The 13,051-nt window shown below is 40.5% G+C and overlaps 1 protein-coding gene across 6 annotated transcripts in view; it reads right to left on the minus strand.

The window, feature by feature from the left end:
- Smc1a (structural maintenance of chromosomes 1A) overlaps window positions 1-13,051 on the minus strand; it is a 56,315-nt gene that overhangs the window by 42,524 nt on the left and 740 nt on the right. For all 6 annotated transcript variants that reach the window (XR_007344857.1, XM_015506522.2, XM_015506523.2 and 3 more), the window contains exons 2-9: window positions 6,360-6,548; window positions 6,138-6,250; window positions 4,336-4,539; window positions 4,006-4,244; window positions 3,050-3,308; window positions 2,818-2,958; window positions 1,712-1,794; window positions 1,365-1,572 (exon numbers count right to left, since the gene is read on the minus strand). Coding sequence is in view for 5 of the 6 variants with exons in the window: in XM_015506522.2 (XP_015362008.1) it covers window positions 1,365-1,572; window positions 1,712-1,794; window positions 2,818-2,958; window positions 3,050-3,308; window positions 4,006-4,244; window positions 4,336-4,539; window positions 6,138-6,250; window positions 6,360-6,548 (1,436 nt within the window). In the remaining variant the exon portion in view is untranslated. The remainder of the gene's footprint in view (window positions 1-1,364; window positions 1,573-1,711; window positions 1,795-2,817; window positions 2,959-3,049; window positions 3,309-4,005; window positions 4,245-4,335; window positions 4,540-6,137; window positions 6,251-6,359; window positions 6,549-13,051) is intronic.

Genomic DNA, 13,051 nt, shown 5'->3' on the forward strand with positions numbered 1-13,051 from the left:
GCTATTCATCTGTATCCTTTGTAAAATTGTTTATAATAAATGGGTATCCCTAAGTGTCTCCCTGAGTTCTATGAGCTGCCCTAGCAAATGAGTCAAATCCAAGAGGAGGGTCGTGGGAAGCCTATTTATAACAGGTCAGTCAGAACCACAGATCACAACCTACCACTTGCAATTGACATCTGAAGTGAGAGGCAGTCCTGTCAGACTGAACCCTTAACGTGGGATCTGACACTACATAGACAAGTGTCAGAACTGAACTGAATTACTGAACACCCGGCTGGTGTCTAGAGAACTGCTTGGTGTGTGGGGAAAAAACCCAAACATCTGGTATCAAAAGTAAAGTGCTGTATTAACTGTGGGAGAGTAAGAAAAGCACCATGGTATTTTTCTGTCTCACAGAGGAATAGAATCCCCATCCTATGGAAAAAAGCCTATTATGGCTCCCAAACAACAATGACTCAAGGAAATCAAAGTCTGAATTCAAAATCACCTTTCCAAAAATCACTTTTACCATTTCACAGATCACTGCAACCCAGGCATTATGTCAAATATGTTATATACATTATATCAAACTTTCATAAGCACCAAGCAAAATAAATCTCTTTTACCTTACAAAATAAATCTCTTTTGACCTTACATCATCCCTGACCAAAATCAAGCATGGTTTCCTAAGAACCATCAGATAAAGGATAAGATCTTCAAGGCCAAGGACTGACTCTGATTCATACTTATCTCCCCAGCAGTACCCAGAGGAGTGATCACGAAATATTCGTAGAACTAAACTAAGTTAAACTCAGGGACAGGATAATTTAGAGGGGTACTACTCAGGGAACATGGGAACATGGAATTTGGTGAAAGAGGCCAAGATATCTGATAAAGTTTGGGGTGTCCCTAAAAGCTAATGGGCTCTCATGAAAATAGAAAGAGAACAGTGGAGTAGTGGAAGGGGACAGAGGGGGAGGAAGGAGGGATAGGAAAGGAGAGAATAAAATTAACCAAATTATGCCATGTGCTTGTATGAACATAACACCATAAATTTCACTTTTATGCAAAATTGTAGTGTACCAATTAAAGAAAAAACAATAAATAAATAAAGCTAACAGGCTTGGTATATGTCAAGGGAGGCCATATGGAAGATGTAATTAGTATGGTGAAGAGAACATAAGCTTAAGCATCAGGACAAATTGGGTTTGAATTGCAGGTTTTCCACTTATAAGCTGGGCTTCTTTGGACCAATCTCTCTGAGTCTCAATTTCCCCAACTATAAAAATAAGATTAGCAACCCTGTCCTCACAGGGTTGTTGGGAAAACCATAATAGTGGGTATGAATAAGTGCTCAGTAAGACTCCCTTTTCCTGTCTTACCACAGAGCCAGGGTAAAGGCGCTTGATGCTTTCCATTATCTCTGCCTTTCGCTGCTGACGGCTGCTCTCCTGGCGGTCTATGCGTGCATCCCCCAACTGCTCCATCACCTGGTTCAGCTCCTTATTGATCTCATCTATTCGCCTCTTGGCCATCTCCACCTCCTCAGTCAGTTCTCCCTCTAGCTTCTTCTGCTCCTCTAGGGATTGCCTACAAAATGACAGAACATAGAAGTTAACCCTGGCTGGTGGGATAATGTTCCTGACTGAGGGATTCAGTCGTCCTGCCTAAAAAGGGACAGGGCAGGACAGGAGTAGAAGGAAGGGGGAAAGGCTGCTGAGCCACATACTTGCTAGTAGTGATGTATTCCTCCAGCTTCTCAATCCGCTTCTGATTCTCTTCAATCTCCCGCAGCTTCTGCTTGATCTTGGCCTAGGTAACAAGTAAATTCTATCACCAGGGCCTGAGGCAGTTAACTCCAAGACCACAGGGGCTTACTTACACTCTCTATGTGCCCACTCATCCAAGAGTCCAAGACAACTTGTCATTAATGCAGGAGGCCTACTAAAAAGGAGACACACAGATGGTGTCTAGTTTGGTTTGCTAACTGACAAAGGCCTCCCAGGGCTCTAGAACCTCTCACAGGTGTTGTCCTTACTCCAGGCTTCCTCGCCAATCAGAGGGTCAAACCCAGGCAAAGTAAGCTTCACAGGCCTTTCTGAACCTGTTTTCTCATTTGTAAAATGTAGATAACTTCGATTTCATAAAACATATGTCAAGCATTTAAAACAGGGTAACTACTATATAAGTGCTTAACAGAATGCCTAGAACATTTCAGCTTCTTGGGGCAATATGACAACTTTCTATCATCATCATCGACATTAGAAAAATAGTAAGTATACGTGGTAAGAGAGTTATCAGTGTGAGCTTTAGAGCTAGACAGCCCAAGTTCATACTCTGGTTCTGCTGCTTAATAATTATATGAACTCAAACAATTACTTCACCTCTGTGCTATAGTTTCCTTATTTGGAAAGTGTGGATAATAGTAACCATCCCATAAAGGTAGTCATAAATGAAGAATTAAATAAGTGAATATATGTAAAGAATGGTACCTCTCACACAATAAATAAAGTACTCAATAGATGTTAGCTACTGCCATTATTGTTAAGACTATCAGGGGTGGGGTTGTGGCTCAGCGGTAGAGCACTCAACTGGTATGTGTGAGGCCCTGGGTTCGATCCTCAGCACCACATAAAAATAAAGGTATTGTGTCCAGCTACACCTAAAAAATAAATATTAAAAAAAAGACTATCATTATTTTCTTTTCTAGGGACCATCATTCCTAATCTTTTTGTGTGCTGAGGATTGAACCTATGGCCTTGTACTTGCTAAGCATGCACTCTGCCACTGAGCTATATCCCAGTCCCCAGACATAGTCTTATAACTTCTGCCAACCTCTGTTTCTACTTTCTTCCGCTCTTCCAGATCCAAACGGTCCTGGTCAGCTTTCTGGTCTCTATTGAACTTCTCCAGCTCCTGGGCTAAAGTGGCTGCTCTCTTGCTGGCTTCTTCTTTCAGCCGGTGGTATTTCTTTACCTGTGTAGGGACAGAAATGAGGACAAGAATGTCTAAGTCAGCCCAGGTCAGCCCAGCAATCGCCTGTCAATCAACTGCTTCCAAGGCCTACCTGATTCTCCTCCAGGGTCAAGTCTCTGCCCTGACTCTGACTCTCCTCTTCCATCCGTTCTTCAAACTCCTGTCGGGCCTTCTCCACAGACAGCATCTCCTTCTCCAGTTCATCCATGTCACCTTTACGCTTTTTATAGTGCTTCTGAGCATTCTGCAGAGACTTCTTAGCTGCTTCCAGCTTCTTGATTTTGTGGGAGGTATTCTCCTTGGCTTTGATGTACTGAGGTCGCTTCTGATTCAGCTCTGAGTCCTTCTCCCTTTTGTCAGAGAGAAAGGGGACAATCAGCACTGTGGAAGAAGGGGGGAGTCCCAGGCTTTCTACTTAAAGAAAGGGGGGCCTGAGCTCCCCAGCTAGTCCCAGCTAATGTAATGCCCCATGGATCTTCAAAAAAGGGGCAGTCGAACTACTACCTGGAATTACAGCTTCAGCCTCATGTTCTAGACCTTCAGAGTCAAGAGGCAGCCTAGCCACCTCCTCTTCTTTCTCCTGTATTGCCTCCTTGTGTTCAGCTGCAAAGCTACCACCTCTGCTCCAACCTCATGCCAAGCCAAACCCCTCACTAACAACTTCCAAGAATACCCTGTGTTTACTGAGTTGTCCCTCATCTGATCTAACCATTTCAAATGCCTGTTTATGCTCCTAGCTTCAGTTTTCCTCTTCCAGGACAGTCTTCTTGGCCATTTCAATTGCTGGGTCTTTATTGCTTCTTCTCATCTGACAAGGCCACCACCCCTATCAAGTTCTCCCTCATCTGAGAACCTGTCTATTCACAGCCTAAGTACTTAAATATTTTATCTGTCTTAAATGCAGGTCAAGAAATGTGCCTGGTTCTGGTCAAAGTAAGTCAAGAAGATAAACTAGTATAGGCACTGGACTCTAGGCTCAAAGGAGCCCTAGAGAATAGCCCAGTCTCTTGGTTTCCCACAAATTGCAGGACCAAGTCTGCTTCTTACTTGATCTCCTTCTCGATCTGCTGCTGCTCCCGCATCATTTTGCCCAGCTCCTTCTTCTTCTCCTTCAGCTCATCCTCTACCTTGTCCATTCGCTTCTTGTCTTTCTCAATCTCTTTGTTCTTTGAGGCCAGTTCCTTGTTGAGTTTCTCGATTTCTACTTCATTATGATAAAGCTTAAAGAGTTGCAGCTGTACCTGGGCTCGTACCACCTCATCTTTCAGGCGCTGGTAGCGGTCCGCCTGTGCAAATGGGAACGGGGACAGGGGTGCCTCGGTAAGGCACTGGCTCCATTTAGGTCCCTCAGAATTAAGAGGCAAACTGGCAACCTACCTCTTCTTTTTCCTGTTTGGCCTCCTTGCGTTCAGCTGCAATGTTTTTCTTGCGATGGTAATTAAATTGTGTGTCTTCTTCAGCCTTCACCATTTCCTTCTTTCGCTTATCATACTCCTGGGCCAGCTCCCCAGAGCGACTGATCTCTTCAAATAGAGCTGTCCTCTCTTTGGGGTTCTTCATGGCAATAGACTCCACAGCACCCTATAAAGGTTAAAACACTCTCCCATTTATACCCTAGCTAACTGTTTTCCCTGCTCACTCCCTCTCATTCATTCATTAAAAAAAAAAAAAAAATCCACTCTCCCCAAATATGGCCACATTCCACACTGGGCTTTGAGGACACGTTTTCTGCTTTTGAGGAGCAGAGGGAGCAGAAGAGACAGACACAAAGATAACAGTGTGTTATGAACACTGATAGAAGCAAAACAGAAAAAGGACTAAATGATGCTTGGAGGGTAGAAGAGTAGTAAGGATGCCTATCTTGGAAAGGCTTTCCAAGTGTGACATTCAAGCTGAATTTTTCTTTTTTAAAAAAGTGAATATGCAATTTATTTACATTTTTCAAAAGCACATATTAAACATTACCTGCTCTTGAACACAACATTGTCCTAGTACAGCTTTTTATCTCCAATAGAAATACAAATAAAAGAAATGGATTTTATAATAATAGCCTATACTCCTGGAGAAAAGGATTAATTCTGGGCAAAGATTGATAAAGCTCATCTTCCTAAACTAACCTGACCTTAGTCCCCAGGATTCTTCCAAGCTGAATTTGGAAGATGGGAAAAAACTAACCAAGAAAATAAGAGGGAGCTGGGGGTATAGCTCAGAAGTATGGCACTTGCCAAGCATTTGTGAGTCCCTGGATAAATTCCTAGCACAGGAAGGGATGGAGGGAGAAAATTAAGAGAAAAAAAAAAGGTTATTCCATGTGAAAGAAAATTAATATGCAAAGGCCAACAGGGCAAAGATAGCAGGTGAATTTGGGGACCTACAAATGGTTTAATTAGGCTGGAGTACCAAGGTTAGAGGGAAAGAGTATTGGCAGCTAAGGCCAATAAGGTGGCCAGCAAGAACCAAATGATAGTGTTTCCTGAACGACAAACTTAGAAGTATGAATTTTCATCTAAGGCAATCATTCTCAAATTTTAGTAGGCATCATAATAAACTGGAGAGCTTGGTAAAACACAAACTGCTGTGTCCCATCCCATAGTCTCTTCAGTCAAAAGGTCTAGAATGGGGCCTGAGAATGTTCATTTGTAACACATTCCCTGGTGGTGCTGATATTGCTGGTCTGGGGACTATAATTTGAGAGCCACCATCATAATACAAGAAGAAATCACTGAATTTTTTTTTTTTTTTTTTTTTTTTTGGTACCAGGGATTGAACCCAGAGGCGCTTTAACCACTGGGCCACATCCTCAGCCGTTTTTATAAATACTTTTTTTTTTTAGAGACAGGGTCTCACTGAGTTGCTTAGGGCCTTGCTAAGTTGCCAAGGCTGGCTTTGAACTCAAAATCTTCCTGCCTTAGCCTCCCAAGCCACTGGGATTACAGGCATCTGCCACAGTGCCCAGCACTGAAATGCTTTAAGGGGGAAAAAAAGGAGAGAAATAGATTTGTGTCCTCATAAGAAGAACCTGACCTAGGGGATGAACTGGAAGGGGCTGGAAAGGAATCAGGAAGCCCAGTAAAAAAGGTGCTACATTAATTCAGGACAGAAATGATGAAGCAGACCCAGCAGAGATGGGACAGGGGCTAACAAAAAGCAGACAGCCCATAACTATTTAAAATGCCCACCTGAAAGACGAGGAAGTTACGAGCTTTGATGAGAATGCCCAATTTCTCTAATTCCTCACTGTACTCATGTAGCTGGACCACTTTGTTGTTGATCTTGTATTCAGAAGAACCTCCTATAAGACAATGCACGAGTTGGTGAGGATCAGGATGTCCTCCTATCCCACCAACTAGTCTTGCCACTTCCTAGGATCCAAAGACAGTTTTATGACCAGCCTTACCCACCTACAATGACACGAGCAAAGGTGCGATCCTCAGCACCCTCCTCAGAGTAGACCATGCTGACAAAGGCCCGGTTGGCAGCTGGTTTGCCCACAGGTGCTCCATGGATCAGGTCCCGCAGGGTCTTTACCCTCAGGTTGCTGGTTTTTTCACCCAGCACAAAGCTGATAGCATCCATGAGATTTGACTTACCTAAGGGAGGAAGGGAAAAATGGAGGAGGGAAAGTCAGGAAGAAAGGGGAGAAGAAATGGTATAAAGGAGACACTGAGAGGAAAAGAAATGTCCTAATTAATTACTTTTCAGATAATAGGAGACTACTCCTTTGCCCTCATAAAAACTGGGCCCAACCAAAGCTCTGAGTCAAAGATAAGAAAAACAGTTCCCTTGCAGTTATTATTTATAGCAGCCAGAAACTAGAATTCCACCTATCAAAAGTAACAATTTATTCATAAAATGGATTATACTAACAACCCTTAATAATATGGGCAAATGCACACTATAGGAAAAACAAGCAAGACATAAAACTCTATCATTTGATCTCACCAATGTGAAAAAAACAAAAAATGTGTTGGAGAATGGAAATAAAAGAGATTTTTAAAAATGGGCATGGAATTTCAGTGTTGCAAAATGAAAAAATTCTGGAGATCTGCTGCACAAGAAAGTAAATATATTTAACACTACTTAAAAGTAGTTAATTTGGTAATTTTTTTGTTACTTTACCATTTTTTCTTAAAAGGGCATGTTCCAGTTACTGTACAAGAAGCACACAGCATGAGCTATGAGGTATCATCAAAAATACTTAATCTAAACAAGCCTTTAGACTTATATCCATTTCTTTTTTTTTGTTTTGCAAATGTTTTATTTTTTTCATTTTTTGTTTTAATTAGTTATACATGACAGTAGAATGCATTTATGCACTTTGATATAGCATACATAGGTGGGATATAATTTCTCATTTTTCTGAGTGTATATGTTGCAAAATCATATTGGTCATGTAGTCACATATATACATACAGTAATAATGTCTGTTTCATTCTACTATCTTTCCTATCCCCACATCCCCTCCCCTTCCCTCCCCTCCCCTCCCTTCACTTTCCTCTACCTAATCCAAAGTAATGCTTTTCTTCCCTAGTGGTCCCCGCCTTATTATGAATTAGCATCTGCATATTAGAGAAAACATTTGGCCTTTGGTTTTATGGGATTGGCTTATTTCACTTAGCATGATATTCTCCAACTCTAACCATTTACTGGCAAATGCCATAATTTCACTCTCCTTTAAAGTTGAGTAATATTCCATTGAGTATATATACCACATTTTCTTTATCCATTCATCTATTGAAGGACACCTAGGTTGGTTCCATAGTCTGGCTATTGTGAATTGAGCTGCTATAAACATTGATGTGGCTGCATCACTATAGTATGCAGATTTTAAGTCCTTTGTGTATAAACCAAGGAGTGGAATAGCTGGGTCAAATGGTGGTTCCATTCCCAGTTTTCTGAGGAATCGCCATACTGCTTTCCATAGTGGTTGCAGACCAATTTGCAGTCCCACTAGCAATGTATGAGTATACCTTTTTCACCACATCCTCACCAATATTTATTGTTGCCTATATTCCTGATGATTGCCATTCTGACAGGAGTGAGATAAAATCTTAGAGTAGTTTTGATTTGCATTTCTCTAATTGCTAGAGACATTGAACACTTTTTTACATATTTGTTGATCAATTGTATGTCTTCTGTGAAGTGTTCAGTTCCTCAGCCCATTTAATGATTGGGTTATTTGTTTTTTTAGTGTTAAGTTTTTGGAGTTCTTTATATATCCTAGAGATTAATGCTTTATCGGAGGTGCATATGGTAACGATTTTCTCTGAATCTGTAGGCTCTCTCCTCACATTATTGTTTCCTTTGCTGAGAAGCTTTTTAATTTGAATCCATCCCATTTATTGATTCTTGATTTTACTTCTTGTGCTTTAATAGTCTTGTTAAGGAAGTCAGATCCTAGGCCAATGCGGTAAAGATTTGGGCCTATTTTTTTTCTTCTATTAGGTGCAGGGTCTCTGTTCCAGTGCCTATGTCTTTGATCCACTTTGAGTTGATTTTTGTGCAGGGTGAGAGAGAGAGGTTTAATTTCATTTTGCTACATATGGATTTCCAGTTTTGCCAGAACCATTTGTTGAATAGCCTATCTTTTCTCCAGTGAATGTTTTTAGCACCCTTGTCTAGTATGAGATAACCGTATTTATGTGGATTTGTCTCTTGTCCTCTATTCTGAACCACTGGTTTACAAGTCTATTTTGGTGCCACTACTATGCCGTTTTTGTTACTACAGCTCTGTAGTATAGTTTAAGGTCTGGTACTGTGATGCCTCCTGCTTCACTTTTCTTGCTAAGGATTGCTTTAGCTATTTTGGGTCTCTTGTTTTTCCAAATAAATTTCATGATTGCTTTTTCTATTTCTATGAAGAATGTCAGCAGGATTTTAATAGGAATTGCATTAAATCTGTATAACGCTTTTGGTAGTATGGCCATTTTGACAATATTAATTCTGCCTATTCAGGAGCATGGGAGATCCTTCCATCTTCTTAGGTTTTCTTCAATTATTTTCTTTAGTGTTTTGTAGTTTTCATTGTAGAGGTCTTTCACCTCCTTTGTTAGATTGATTCCCAGGGTTTTTTTTTTGTTTGTTTGTTTTGTTTTTTTTTTTTTTGAGGCTATTGTGAATGGAGTAGTTTTCCTAATTTCTCTTTCACATTTATCACTGATGTACATAAATAAGTTTCACTTATGGGTGTTGATTTTATATCCTGCTACTTTGTTGAATTCATTTATTAGTTCTAGAAGTTTTCTGGTGGAATTTTTTGGATCTTCTAGATATAGAATCACGTCATCAGCAAATAGTGATAGTTTGAGTTCATCTTTAACTATTTGTATCCCTTTAATTTCTTTGTCTAACTGCTCTGGCTAGAGTTTAAGGATGATGTTGAATAGAAGTGGTGAAAGAAGACATCCTTGTCTTGTTCCAGTTTTTAGCAGGAATACTTTCAATTTGTCTCCATTTAGAATTATGCTGGCCTTGGATTTACCATAGATAGCTTTTACAATATTGAGGTATGTTTCTACTATCCCTAGCTTTTCTAGTGTTTTGAACATGAAGGTGTGCTGAATTCTGTCAAATGCTTTTTCTGCATCTATTGAGATGATCATATGATTCTTGTTTTTAAGTCTATTAATATGATGAATTACATTATTGATTTCCATATGTTGAACCAACCTTGCATCCCTGGGATGAATCCCACTTGCATACTTATATCCATTTCTAAGAAATACAACAGAGGAACCTGGTAAATGATACCATGAGGAAATTTTAGGACAAACACAGATTGTGAGATATTTTACAAGACAATTGCCCTGGTCCTTTCAAAAAGTCAATGTCTGCATAGGGATATACCTGAAGTAGAGTGCTTGCCTAGCATGCACAAGGCCCTGAGCACCAGACCCAGACAGACAGACAGACACACACACACACACACAAGTCAATGTCTAGGGTTGGGGTTGTGGCTCAGTGGTAGAGCGCTTGCCTAGCATGCGAGTCACTAGGTTCAATTCTCAGCACACATATAAATAAAATAAAGGTCCACTGACAACTAAAAAAATATTTTAAAAAGTCAATGTCTAAAAAGAAGAGAGAACCATTCTAGAACGTAATCAAATGCTATTTTTGGAAAACAATTAGGAAAGCTTGAATAAAAAACTGGATAACTGATGACATGAGGAAATTAATTTTCTTAGTTGTGCTAATAGAATAGTAGTAATACAGGAGAATGATGATTTTAGGAAATGAATAATGAAGCACATAGGAGTGAAGTATCATGAAGTCTGCAATTTATTTTCAAGTGGTTAAGCAAAACACATATATTGCTGAGCATGGTGGCTCATGCCTATAATTCAAGCTACTCAGGAGGCCAAGGCAGGAGGATCACAAATTCCCGGACAAGCTAGGCAATTTAGTGAGACTGTCTCAAAAATGAAAAAGGGCTGGGATATAGCTCAGTGGTAGAATGCCCCTGAATCTCCAGTACTACAAAACAAAGGGGAAGGAAAGAAAGGAGGACGGATGAATGAATGAACACGTATATATTTTCTGGTTTTCATAATAAAAACTTGCCAAGCATAGTGATCCATACCTCTAATCTCAGCGTGGGAGGCTAAGGCAGGAAGATCACAAGTTTGAGGCCAACCTGTCTCAAAATAAATTAAAAAAAAGAGTTGGGCATGGGGTGGCACACGCCTGTAATCCCAGCAGCTCAGGAGGCTAAGGCAGGAGGATTGTGAGTTCAAAGGTAGCCTCAGCAACTTAGCGAGGCCCTAAGAAACTCAGTGAGACCCTGTCTCTAAATAGAATACAAAAAAGGGCTGGGGATGTGGGTTAAATGCCCCTGAGTTCAATCCCTGGTACCAAAATAATAAAAAATAAAATAAATTTTAAAAAGGACTGGAGATGTAGCTCAGTGGTAAAGCACCGTTGGCTTCAATTCCCAGTACAAAAAAAAAAAAGGAATTAAGATGTTTACATTGGGGTTAGAGGGTGAAGAGGTAGTTTAACTCCCATAAATTCTACCTCAAGATTCTCCACAAACATGTTATATGACTGAAGACATAATATCCAATATCCAATACCACTCAACCTAACCATAAAAATGGTCCTTTCATGGAAGCAATATTAAGACCATGGGAAGGGTGGGGGTACAGCTCAGTGGCAGATTGCAAACTTGGCATGAAAGAAGCCCTAGGTTCAGTCCTCAGCACTTAAAAAAAAAAAAAATAAGGCTTGGGCTCTCATCCAACAGATGTAGGCAAGGTTCTAATCTTAGTTTCACCCATTTTCTTTTCTTTTTCAGGGTGGTGCTGGTTATCACCCAGGGCCTCATAAGTGCTAGGCAAGCACTGTACTAGTGTGCTATATACCTCAGCACAAGTTTCACTCTCTTTTAGCTGACATTCCATCCCCTCACCTGGGGAAAAAAAAAACAAAACAAAAAACGAAAAACCATGACTCACAAGTTTTTTAAAAAAATGATTGGCACATGGTTCTATGTTGAAGTGGCAGGAACATATGCTTTAAAACATAGCAGGCATGGGCTCTGATCCCAGCTGAGAACTATAGGAAATTTATTAAATCTCTGTGCCTCAGTCTCCCCATTAAATGATATCTCCCACCTAGGGTCACCATGACAATTTAAATGTAAAATGCCCTAGGGCTGGGGATGTAGCTCAGTGGTACAGCACTTACCTAGCACCATTTGCACATAAAAATCCTAGGACTTAACTCAGTAGTTAAAGTGCTTGCCTAGCAATGGTGAGGGAGGCCCTGGGTTCAATCTCCAGCACCAAATTTGTTTTAAAATAAATGGAAAGAGCCCCAATAAAGTACTTGACACACAGCAGGTATTCAATAAATGACACATCTATCCTACACAAGTCTGGACTCAGTTCAGTCTCCCTCATCACCGCAGGACTACCTGACACATTATGCAAACCAGGTGTCAATCTTTTAGGCACCAACTTCCAACCTTTGGGCTTCTCCCATTATCTCTAGAGATGACAAGAACATCTCACAGCCAAAAGCCTCTACAAGCACTCAATATCATAAGCATGTCTGTAACACATTATATGGGCTGTATACTGATAAAATGTCTCAAGTAATTTTTTTTTCTGGTGCTGGGGATTGCAGCCAGGAGTGCTTTATCACTGAGCTACAACCCCAGCCCTTTTTATTTTGAGACAGGTTCTCGATAAATTGCTTAGAGCCTCATTAATTGCTGAGGTTGGTCTCAAACTTGTGATCCTCCTCCATCCAAGTCATTCTATCACATCTACCTGTCCCATTTCCTGCACAACATTTATGACAGTCAAAAGTTATCTTATTTCCTTCTTCTTTATCTTCTTTCCCCAGTAAAAAAAAAATTGTCAAGGCTGGCCTCAAAGTTGTGATCCTCTTGCCTCAGCCTTCCAAGTAGCTGGGATTAGGGGCATCTGCCACCATGACCAACCAACTCTAGGACATTTTTGACGGTCATATCTGAGGAGTGGGGGATGCTGTCATCTAGTGGAGAGAAGCCATGGATGCTGTCAAACATCCTACAATGAACAGGACTATTCCCACAGCAGAGAATTATCTTAATGAAGTGCCAATGTTGAAAAACTTTGCTCTAAGCAGAGTCAAATCCAGGCAAAACTATTTCACAGAAAGGCTAGAAAATTATTCGCTACATTTCTGGGGTATAAGAACACAGCAGGATTCCAAACGGATCACTTCTGGGGGTAGGTGAGAGGAATCCATGGGGTTATCATTTAAAAGTGAGGAGTTAAGATACCAAACAGAAGTCTTACCAGACCACTCTAAAGACACCACCCAAGGCATTCCAACACATTAACCTGTCCCATTTCCTGCACAACATTTATCCAGTCTAAAGTTATCTTATTTCTTGATTCTTTATCTTCTTTCCCCTCTAGAATATAAGTTCTCTGAAAGCATGGATTTGGTTTATTCTATTCTCCACTATTTCCACAATTTGAACTTATAAACATTAAAACATTCAACAAATTTGATAAGCAAATAAGACCAGGCCTTTGGTGGTTTCCGGTAGGAAAGGGGGGAGTTCTACACAACAATTTCTGAGGTCGGGTTCGGGACT

This window comes from Marmota marmota, unplaced genomic scaffold (genome assembly GCF_001458135.2).
Source record: "Marmota marmota marmota unplaced genomic scaffold, marMar, whole genome shotgun sequence".
Lineage (NCBI taxonomy): Eukaryota > Metazoa > Chordata > Mammalia > Rodentia > Sciuridae > Marmota > Marmota marmota.